Source organism: Eublepharis macularius, chromosome 2 (assembly GCF_028583425.1).
Source record: "Eublepharis macularius isolate TG4126 chromosome 2, MPM_Emac_v1.0, whole genome shotgun sequence".
Classification (NCBI taxonomy): Eukaryota; Metazoa; Chordata; class Lepidosauria; order Squamata; family Eublepharidae; genus Eublepharis; species Eublepharis macularius.
The window spans coordinates 155,512,510-155,524,554 of NC_072791.1; the positions used below are offsets into that span (position 1 = coordinate 155,512,510).

General features: G+C 42.0%; 1 protein-coding gene across 2 annotated transcripts in view; it reads right to left on the reverse strand.

The window, feature by feature from the left end:
• SLC11A1 (solute carrier family 11 member 1) overlaps positions 1–11,843 on the reverse strand; it is a 35,615-nt gene extending 23,772 nt beyond the window's left edge. Inside the window, exons 1-2 of one of the 2 annotated variants that reach the window (XM_054972064.1) lie at positions 11,677–11,843; positions 1,671–1,792 (exon numbers count right to left, since the gene is read on the reverse strand). In XM_054972064.1, coding sequence (XP_054828039.1) covers positions 1,671–1,792; positions 11,677–11,695 — 141 coding nt within the window. In that variant the 5' untranslated portion in view covers positions 11,696–11,843. Of the gene's footprint in view, positions 1–1,670; positions 1,793–4,166; positions 4,204–11,676 lie in introns of those variants that run through there. The other variant, XM_054972065.1, reaches the window with a different exon arrangement.
• Positions 11,844–12,045: the final 202 nt, after the last annotated feature.

Sequence of the window (12,045 nt, forward strand, 5' to 3'; positions counted from 1 at the left end):
CAAGCCAGCTGCCCCCTCAGCGGGGCAGGCGGTGGCATGGGCAGCCTCCCAGCTCTCTGTGCCATTCACCTGCACGGCTGAGGGGGCGGCCAGCTTGCTGCGTGCTACCTCTTCTGCTGGGCAAGTGAGTGGTGCAGCCGGCTGCTCAGCTGCCTGCGCTGCCACCAGCGTGCTCCCAGCGGCTGGCAGCTGCGCCAAGCGCCCCCTCTTTGGCAGTGCCGGGGGCAGACTACCCCCCTGCCCCCCTTTGATCCGGCCCTGAGTAATCTAACCAAACATGCTTAGGAGCTGGCTGATAAAGTCACAAAAAGTCACCGTACTCTCTTTAGTTGCAAAATTACTTCCTTCCTTCAATGCCGTTTACGTCTGATTTATTATGAACCCGAGGAGGCAAAACAGCTTTCCCGTCCTGTGCAACTTTGCTTTTCTTCTGAGTAAGCATGCTTAGGAGCCAGCTGATACAGTCTCAAAAAGTCATGCTTAAGTAATACCACTGTCACACAACTCAGCACTGGGGTCACTTCCTTCTTCTCAGGCCATTTAGGCCTGATTTGTGTGATGCCAGTGAGGCAAATAAGCTTTCCATGAGCTCCTCTTCATTTAAGCTGGGTTAAAACAGCCCATGCAAAGCAGCTACATGTGCATAGTTTGCACACAACATAGATCCATAGCCTTTGTTGGCATTAAACTAACACACTAACTCAGAATGCATAGCTGCTTGGCACAGGTTGTAGCACCATTTAAACGGGACCACAGGATGGTGTAAAGTCTTGAAGGGAAGCTCTTTTGCCTTGCCAGTCTCATGTGTAAAATCAGGCCTTGGTTTCATGCTGGGAAAGTGAAATGTCTTCATGTCAGTTTCCCTTTAGTAATGTAAACTCATACTAGTGTGCATTCAGTTCAGCAAATCCTCTATGCAGTAGAAGTGAAGCAGTCTTGCTGCAGGGGGTTGGTCCTTTACTTAAAAAAAATAGGGAAGATGAATGAGATGGAATTTGAAAGCAAGAATGTACAGCCTTTAGAGGACTCAACAGCAGACTATAAAAATTAAAATAATATGCCAACATAAATGGCATGTAATGCCTTGTTGATGTTCAAAAAGAGTCCAGTAGCACCTTTAAGACTAACCAATTTTATTGTAGCATAAGCTTTCGAGAATCAAGCATCTGACGATGAGAACTTGATTCTTGAAAGCTTATGCTACAATAAAATTGGTTAGTCTTAAAGGTGCTACTGGACTCTTTTCGATCTTGTTGATGTTGGCACTTTTGAGGTGAAAACGTAGGGGGAGGACTAATCATAATATTGCCAGGTAGTGATTTTTGACAGATAGAAGAAAGCAGATTTAAAAAGGCATAAATACGTTTGGATTCGCAATAAGGGAGAAATGGCACCAGCAGTGCCTTTTTGTACCACAGAGTAACAGAAATGGGACTTCTAAAGGTGCAAGAGTCCTCTCAAGATTAGTCATCTGGAAAAGGCCTTGGAATTGCTAATGTCTCACAGCTTCCAAATCTGGCTTTTCATTGTTACGCTTACACATACTAGGTCATTTTATATTGCATGGAAGTTAGACAGAACAGTCAATTTTACATTCCTTCTCATAGAACAGCTCACTAACATGTCCAGACCCCAAGAATACATTATTAACATCCTGCCCAAAGACTTACTCCTGCAACTTCTGGAATGGCAATCTTATCATCCAGATAAGTTTGATCTTCTGCCTCATTGAGAAGATTTGGTTCTGTTGAATTGTTGGTGCCATAATTAGTATTCCTTCGGATTTCACTCTCTAAGAAGAGACAAAGGAAAGGAGAAACAGTCAGCAACATGTATGACGAGGTCATAAAAGTACCTTCACAGCAGGTGAAATGATATAGCACCCCCCCCCAAGATGACGATGATGATAAATGTATATCCTAAATTCTTAACCCAGATGGGTTATGAGATGGCTTCCAAACAGGGCTGCCAACTGGCCTGGAGAAAAATATCCTGTCCCTTTTATAGATGCTTAATGGAATGTCATTTACCTCCATGCCATGGAAAGCTTCAGCTGCCCATTTAGCCTCTGCTAAAGGAACAGGGCATATTTCTTTAGGCCTGTTGGCAATTCTACTTCCAGTATCATTAAAAACAGTGAATAAGGCAAAATGAAAACAACAATTTTTTAAAAGCACAACATATCAAAAAGCCATAGAAGCAAATACAGCCATAAAATTCAAGATCAAGAACAATAATAACAGCTGCAAAAATCAAACATCCGGTGCAGATGATAATTTTTTTTACGCTTGTGCAAAAAAGAATGTTCTCATGTTTAACCCAGTGTATGCACTGGATAGACTTCTAAAGCGAGGGAGTTTCATAACTGAGATGCCACCACTGAGAAGCCCCTAGTACCCACCCATTTTACTTTAGGAAGTGCCAGAGCACAAAGAAATCACTGGATGGCCAATACAAGAACCAAATAGATTACATAAACAGAAGTAGAAGATGGAGAAGCTCTATTCTTGCTGCTAAAACAAGACCAGGAGTTGATTGTGGTACAGACCATGAATTGTTAATATTCATGGTGGGGAAGGAGAGTTTCCCCCTTTCTGCTGCCGCACATACAGACAATACATCCATGTGGAGCAGCAGAAAGGGGGAAATGTTTCCCCTCCGCATTGTTTTTGCATGGGGAAAAAAAGCTTGGGAGAAAGGCAGGTTTCTGAGACTATTTGCATGCTGGTTTTTTTTTACAGAAGCCAACCCCAAAGTGATGTGTGTCTGCAAAGAGCATGGGTTGGCTCCATGGAGAACTCATAAAAGAAGTAACGTGTAGAGTGACTGTCAGGAAGTCCCTTGTTTGAATCTCCCCTCTGCCATGAATTCATTAGGAGGCCTTAAGCAAGCCAGTCTCATTCAAGGGCATGCATCTGCATTATGGGGAGAATAATACCTGTTTCTCAGAGGTGTTGCAAGTGTTACAGCAAGATAATGTGTGTGACGCACTTTGAACACTTGGAAGCATGTAGAGTACTGTTCATTAAAGTGAGAGACTCACTGTCTTTTTGAGTGGAACCCCTTTGTCAGTAAACTGACACCAGGTCCTTTCAGAAGAGAAGTATAGAATTGCTTTACACAAAACAGGAAAATCAAAAAGAGTCCAGTAGCACCTTTAAGACTAACCAATTTTATTTTAGCATAAGCTTTCGAGAATCAAGTTCTCTTCGTCAGATGCCTGATACAGAGACTGGACAAACACAGAAGAGCAGAGGGAAGAGGCAATTAGGGGGGGAGGGGGAGGGAGCCAACAATGTCCTTCTGCTCTGTACATTGGACAAACCAGCCAACCTCTACGCAAAAGAATAAATGGACACAAATCTGACATTAGAAATGGAAACGTCCAGAAACCAGTGGGAGAACACTTCAACCTACCAGGACATTCCATCAAAGACTTAAAGGTCACTGTAGTTCAACAGAAACCTTTCAAAAACAAAATCCAACGGGAGGCTGCTGAACTGGAATTCATATGCAAATTTGACTCTGTCAAGCTGGGACTGAATAGGGACTATGAATGGTTATCACATTACCACAGGTAACAGATTTCCTTTACAGAGGTGGGGTCTGGGGGAGCTCAGTGGTACCTGGCGTGGGCTTTCGGGAACCACAGATCTCTTTGTCAGATGCATCTGGCAGGGAGAGCTGTGGTTATCGAAGGCCCATACTGCATTGGAATTGGATGGTCTAGCTGTTTGGCTTCTACAAACTAACAGGGCAAACTCCTTTGAAGCCAACTGATACACACACCAAAAGGAGATGTTTACATATACTAGCAAAGGAATGTTTTTATTGCTCCCTCCCCCTCCCCCCCTAATTGCCTCTTCCCTCTGCTCTTCTGTGTTTGTCCAGTCTCTGTATCAGGCATCTGACGAAGAGAACTTGATTCTCGAAAGCTTATGCTAAAATAAAATTGGTTAGTCTTAAAGGTGCTACTGGACTCTTTTTGATTTTGCTACCACAGACTAACACGGCTAACTTCTCTGCATCTACAAAACAGGAAAGATTTCATATAAACACATAATTCACAAGATGAGAGAATCATGTGTTTTACAGACACATTAAAAATGAAGTTCAGTCTAAAGCAGAAGATACCTGCGAATGCCAACATACTGGCACAATCTTACCCATGCTTTGTTCCTTTCCTGCACTGAACACATCAGGCTCCAGCACAGCCCAAGTGAGAAAGGCTATCCTAGCTGCTTAGCTAGAATAGAAGCCAAGATTTTTTCCAATGGACTATCAGGCTGGAGAAACCAGTCTGGCAACACTCCCCCGTGTGTTGAAATCTTGTTTGAAAATTTAGCTAGGGCAGGGAGGATACTAGCAAGATTTACTGCAAGATCTGTGATGGATTGTTTCTATGGTACGAGGGTTTGTACCTATGACTATGCTCTTTCCACTTCCTTGAGTGATGGACATTTCTAGGGTAGCAGCGCCTGGGTTTGTTTTCCTCCGGCAGAGAGAGAATTGGTGAACTTTGTAACTGTCACGCTCTTTACAGACATAGAAGAAGCGTATACATAAGAAAGATCCATAAGAGCCCCAGAAAGAAAGATCCTGCACCCCAAGTTGCTTCCCTTTTAGCCCACTCATACCTCGCTTGTACTGTCTCTTTCCCATCCTGACTCTAAAACTGATGTTTTTTCAACCACACACACACATATTCTCCAGCACCCCAAATCCGCTGGGTTCTTGAATGAGAGAGCAGAGCTCTAACGAAAGGCCATCTTCTGATTGCTTCCATCAAGGAAGCATCTACAACTAGTAAAGCATATTATTATTATTATTTCGTCATGTCATCCAACAGGTGTATCACTTTATGCCACCCTCATTAACAGTAAACAGACAGCAAATCCATAACAAACCAGAGTCTTGTGGCATTTTAAAGAGTAATACATTCTTAATCTAGCATAAGCTTTTTATAGTCCATGAAAGCTTATGCTGCTCTATAAATGTCTATGTCTTGAAGGTGCCACAAGATTCCTGTTTTGTAGTAATTCAATGACATGGTTTCTATGGAAAAACTTTCAGTCATTCTGCCATCTGAAGAACCATAAGAAAGTGATACTGTGGTTGTTCCTGTTGCAGGTGCTGTTTTCCTCCAGAACCATTCCATTATACTACAGCCTAGGGTTGTGCAACTCGGTATTCCCAGTCCAAATATACACCCCCAAAACACTTTTTTGGTATTATTTGGGTATATTCAGATAAACCAGGATTTATAATCTGGACATATTTAGGAATATCCAGGAATCACATTTTAAAGGTTGCGGCAGCTTGTCCCCCCTCTGTTTCCAGGCTTCCCAGGCAACATGAGGAGACAGGAGGGAGGCAACATTACTGTGTGTGTGTCTGTGTCAGTGCTGCTTGCTTGCCATATGCCATTGCCAGGTCTGGCAAGCTGCCTTGGTATTACAGTCTTGCCAGGTTGAATGCTGGGATTCTCTGATTTGATTATGGTTCTTTTGGGCTGGCACTGGCCTTGGATTCTTCCTTGGCATCTGTGAGCAACACTGGTTCTGTTGGGGTTGCAACTTTGTCCCTTGCCTCACATTGGTTCTGCTGAGATTCTCTGGTTTGGCATTGATTTTGCTGGGCTTTGTTGGTTCAGTTTGCATTGAGACTGGCTTTGGGGCAGGGGTTGCCCATGCATGTTTGGCTAAGGTTTCTTTGCCCTGGAAACCCTTGGAATTTTTCCCCATAGGAAACAATGGAGACTGGATGGGGGCACTTTCTTCAGGGCCTCACAGAATTGGACCCCTTGGTCCAATCTTCTTGAAACTTGGGGTATCTGTAGTAGACAGTAATGATGTTTTAAAAAAATTACAAAAGCCCTGGTGGCCTAAGGGAGGGAGGTGTGGCCATTTCTGGTGCCAGAAAAAAGCAGTGTGGTTTGAAAAGCAAACCGCTGCTGCTGCTCTGGGCTCTGTCCCATCAGAGGTTAGTTTGCCTTTCCAGTACTGGCCTCTGCCTCCTGGCTCTGGGTCAGCCCAGGTGAGGCTCTCCAGTTTGGACTACAATGGGGGGGGGACTTAGGGATGTGTGGCTTCTTCATGCAAAGACAAATAGTATGTTCATTTTCAGTCTTTAAAATAAAAAAATATTGACCTAGCAGTATAAGCATGCACAAAAAATAAAGGTGTGTGTGTGTGCTGTTACATCACCAATGATGCCATTGATGACAACAGCACCCTTGCTTGAAATCCTTGTTATTTAAGGCACAAAGGTAAAGGTAGTCCCCTGTGCAAGCACCGAGTCATTACTGACCCATGGGGGGACATCGCATGGCGATCTTGGCAGTCTTTTTGTTATGGATTGGTTTGCCATTGCCTTCCTTAGTCATCTACACTTACATAAGGAAGAAAATAAAATAACCCCACAACTGTAAAAATGCAAACAGAGGACAGATGTGCAGAAGAACCGTACCTAAACCCATTTCAATGCCTGAGGATCAACTGCTAATAAAATGAGGACTAAGTCAAGTGTACAGAAAAACCTTGTTTCATTTTGTAAGCCACCATGGGCAGGTAGCATAAGAATTCTCTAAACAACAACAAACAATCCACAGTACTTCATAATTGTCCTTAAATAAAGTGTCTTTTTATCCTGTCAAATTAATGCCCAAACATTTCACTTGATTTGTTGCTATCTCGCATCCTGTCATTTCCTTAATTTTTTCCTCTTCTTGTTTAGTTAAAATTTTAGAAATTGTTTTGGTTTTTTCTTACTAACTTTAAATCCCGAAAAGGAACCAAATTTTGTAAGATATTCTATGACATAGTGTAACGTCTCCTGTGGATTCAAAATTTTCAGGACCACATCGTCAGCATAACTTTTCAATTTGAATTATTCACCATCTTCCTGTAAAACCTTTAATTTTAGAACCTTAACAACAACATTTGATCTATATATACCGCCCTTCAGGATGACTTAACACCAACTCAGAGCGGTTTACAAAGTATGTTATTATTATCCCCACAACAAAACACCCTGTGAGGTGGGTGGGGCTGAGAGAGCTAGAAGCTGTGACTGACCCAGGGTCACCCAGCTGTCTTCAAGTGGAAGAGTGGGGAATCAAACCCGGTTCTCCCGATTAGAATCCAGCACCCTTAACCACTATACCAAACTGGCTCTCTTGTCTCACCTTTGATGCAAAAAATGAATACATACTCTTTGAATATCACTATAAAAGGTGAGTACATCAAGCTAAAGGAGGGTGCAAGACAAAAAAGCCCCCAACACATTTAACAGTACAAGACTAAGAATTCTGCACACATATAAGAAGCATCAACGGCAACTTAACAGTGGCTTCAAAAAAAGTCACTGTATGTGAGCAGGAAAAAAAGTCAGGGAAAATCTGGGGAAAGTTTAATTCTGCATCTCATCCCTCCTTTTAATAATAACAACAACAACATTCGATTTATATACTGCCCTTCAAGACAATTTAATGCCCACTCAGAGCAGTTTACGAAGTATGTCATTATTATCCCCACAACAAAACACCTTGTGAGGTGGGTGGGGCTGAGAGAGCTCCAGAGAACTGTGACTGACTCAAGGTCACCCAGCTGGCTTCAAGTGGAGGAATGGGGAATCAAACCCGGCTCTCCAGGGTCGAATCCACATTCACCCATTACCCGCATGTTTATCGGATATCTTCCGTTTGCCTCCAATCCACGATTTTTTCCTCTTTGTTCACATTCCTGCTTCCAATTCGTCTTTCTCGCGCGTCCCTCCGGTCACACGGCCGCTCGAAAACCGCTTTTTTGGGCAGGACCTTTTTTTCCCCGCCCATTTTTTAAAAAATTTTTGAGCGCACTTTTCCATTATTTCGATCTTTCCTTATAAAGAAACATCATTGAAGATAATGTTGCCTCTCTTTCCCCCACTGACAGCACTGATGGCTCTCTCCCGTTTCTTTTTTGGAAATTTGGAAGCATTTGGGAAGCTTTTGTGGGCATTTCCTATGCAGGACAGTTCAGTGCCTGAATTTTACTGAAGTTTCACTTCCTTGGAGTGTCATTATTTCGATATTTCATAATTTTGATATTACAGTAATATAAAATAAAAAAAATAAAAAACAGTTAAAAAGGAAGTTTCGCGAGTCCGTTCTGAGGGTGGATTCACCCCAAAATGATTTTTCAAACTACTAGATTTGATTCAGAAACAGCATAATCAATAAATCCAATGCTATGAAGTCAAAAACAGTCTTTTGCAGACTACGGAGCACTTGCAAGTTGAATCAGCCAATAGGAACTCTCATAACTGCCGGAGAGACAGGAAGGGGGGTGGTTTTTTAAAAAAACCACGTAAATTGCGCATTGGCCCGTTCACGGCCACCGTGAAACTCCCGTTGAAAACCTGTGACCACATATTCGGGAGAAATGCGAATGAAATGCGTCTGTTTAATGAGGTAATGTGACCGGCACTCGGGATTGCGTGGGGAATGCGGGGAACATGCGACTTAGAATGAGTAATGTGGATTTGACCCAGATTAGAGTCCCGCACTCTTAACCACTACACCAAACTGGCTCTCTGGTGTGGGATACTGGAGATCAAGAGAAGCAGAATGGAATATGAATCACCATAAACTGACCGTGTAGAAAATACCTAGGGTTTTTGTCTGTTTGTTTTTTGTACTTTGTGTAAAATTCACAAGAGCATTGTCTGGGGATTTAGAAACCATATTTCATTTTCTCTTAAATCCAAGTACTAATCAAGAACAGAACCATCATATACCCCAAAGCCAGAGCCACACACTTCAAACTACATTTTCTATTAATGCATGACATCATTCAGTGCCAAAGCAAGAACAAAGACTTTTTCATTTGAGCTGGGCCAGTTAGGTTGGTCTTCTGATTCAACAGCTTAACTGCAGTGAAAATAATGTTCACTTACGAGAGCAGTCTTTTCATTCCTACTAAGTTACTGAATCAGAAGACCAGCCTAACTGGTCTGTTTCAGAGAATTCTGGATGTTGTTTATCTATATGTAAAAACTATTTGGACCAGCTGCTAGTGATCTGAACAGCATCTTAGGAGAATGGAATGCAGAATCATGGAAGAAGCAGCTGAAGGAGATGCTGGAATAGGATGTGAAGAGAGAAAATGGGAATCAAGTTTGCAGCACAGAAGACTGTTCACGGAGGGTAATCTTCAAACTCAATTTTTGCTCATCGGGGAGATGAATCATATTATCCCTGCTTATGAGCTGTATCAAAAATTTTACTTGAGTGCTATCCCCTCCTGTGTCAATTTTACCCAAAGTAAGCAGTACTTAAAGGTTAAACCATAATTCTCTACCCAAGCGTAAGCATTTGGGACATGATTCCAAAATTCAGAACAAATCTAGGTCTAGATAAAAGTGCAAGGATCAACTCCAACTTGATGTTGGACTCTCAAGGTTTTTTCCTTCCTCTGTGTTGAGTGTTGCAACACTTAGCCTGCATTCCAACTTCACAACAACCATGGTATGTTTAAACCCTGGTTTGTGCAATAAACTCTACATAGTCTTACCAGATGTCAGTAACAAATCTTGGTTTGTGGTTAAACCCCAGTTTGTCTGCTTCTTGCCTGCTCTGTGCAGGAAGCTGGTTTTCTAGCCGATCTGTGACCAAGCAAGCACAAAGGGCAATGCTATTAAACGAACGGGGTAGTTCTTGAATTCAGGCATCACAATAAACTAATTTGTACAAATTGCGGATAATAAAGGAGTTGTAAATGCTAGCTGAAACCTCAGTTTGATGCTAGCCAACAAACTCTGGTGTGTTGTATGTCAACATTCAGAGATCACAACCAACCACAGTTTGATCTAACTGTCTAGTAAGTGATGTAAATGCCACCTTAAGGTTGCCTCTCTTTTTCAGCATGACAGTAAAAAAAATTGACAGGTATAACTTTCCCCATTACTGCAACTCCATGATGAGAGGCACTGTCCGTGGTCAAAAATTTATTAAAGACACAGAGCTGTGCCAGAGAAAATCTTGAGCAACACTAAGCAAGTTATCTCAGTGGTGGATCTAAGTGACAGCTTAGAACAGTTCATGATGAACCAAAATATCAAGCAGTGATTCATGTCAAGTGGTTTCAACTAAGTAGCCATATTGGTCTGCAATAGAGCAGGATTTGAGTCCAGGGGCACCTTAGAGACTAACAAGATTTTCAGAGTATAAGCTGAATCTGAAGAAGAGAGCTTTGCTCTTGAAAGCTGACACTCTGAAAATCTTGTTGGTCCTTTAGGTGCCACGGGACTCAAATCTTGCTGCTCATGTTGGATAGCTTCTTATTTACCTACAGGGAATGCCCCTCCTTAAAAGAATAGTTAGGGCCAAAAAAAAATCACCAAGTAGGGAGCAAGTTTTCAGGCTTTCTAAAATCTGACTAGCCATTTAGTGCTTGGGGGTAAATCTGAATAACTGCTGAAGTTTATATTTTCAGAGGGCAGCAACCAATGTGTCTTCTTCTTGTAGCCTTGTATGCCACTAGATATCTGCTTTGCAACCTCTGCAGCCCAGCCTAATTAAGAATACATCACACCTCCACTAATCCAGCAGAAAACTCTTTCTGGCTACCTACCGGGGCTTTCTATCATGCCCAACAATAACCTTTTCTGTCTCCCTCCCTCCCATTCTTTTGCTTTTTATTTCACTTAATGTTCTGTCTGAAGAAAGGTTCTGGAGCATCTGAAAGCTTGCATGCTCCTTTGAGATATTTCGGTGGGTCCTCAAGTAAGGTAAGATCCCCAGGGCTTTCATAGCCCTTTCCATGATCCTGCTTAGAACAACAACCACCTGGCTCCAGCCAACTCTCCCTAGCTTCATCAGCAGCCAGCCAGCCATTCTGCAGAAGGAGAGAGGGGCAGTGAAGCCCCTATCCTAGGTCGGCTTGCTCCGATTTATACTTTTTTTTGTAAACTGTCTTGAGCTTTTCATTAAAAAGGTGAGATATAAATATAATAAATGAATAAACAATATTGCTTTTGATTTTTTTCCCTCAATGGACAAATATAGCTGGGGAGGTTCATAATTAATTCAGAATAAAAACATCCATCAAATAATGCATTTACAATCACAAATGGAGATTAGAGTTGCAATTCCTCCGGGAATGTTCTCAAGATCACATGCTTCAGATTAATCTACTGAAAGTATTTTAAAGCATTATGTTATTTGTACCATCAATGTGGTTAACATGTAGTAAAAGGTGCTTTTAGCGCACACTTTCAGCGCAAGTTTACAGCAATGATCCTATATTATATACTTCATGTTATTTATTGTAGACATGAAATGTTATCCTAATCTTCAGCTATTGTTGCCACCTCTTCCCTCCTGGCAGTGCTCCAGTGGCATAAAAACTGGTGCCATGCAAAAGTTTAGTAGGCATTGATTTCCCTGCCATGGAGATACAGAAATAGGAAAAGCTGCACTTAAATTTCTGCCCGTCATAGAGCAGTCTGTTAAAACACAGAAGTGGCCTCTGAACCAGTTAATGGGCGATTGATCTAATTTAGCTTGGTTATAAATCTATAAAATGTCTTTCTGAAAAGCAGAAAATCGCATTGATTGTCCAAGGAAAAGATAAGTATCAGAGAAGATCCCTGCTTTAGTTTTAACCACAGAGAAAAGGGAAACAGGATCCCTACCTGGTGTCTGTGATCCCATTTAGAAATTCTTTCTCCCAAGAGCTCTCTTCAGACCAGTTGCAAAACTTGGTGTCCACAGAGGAGAGGTGCTATGAAACAGCTCACACTTCCCAAGGAACAGTCACAGAGCAGCCAGAGGAGGGCAACTCTTGACCACAAGCTCAGCTTGGACTGCCCTGTATTTCATAAGGAAGCAAAAGAAGGAAGTAATCTGGGCTGTAAAAAATAGCGTCACAATATGACTCGCTTTCCCACTCCTCTGTAAAGCCTTGTGTGTATTTGCCTGCCAAGAAAAAAGGGGGGATTTATATACCCTTTTAAGATTTAAGGCAAATACAGAAGGCCTAAGAAGAACTTGTTAATATTTGA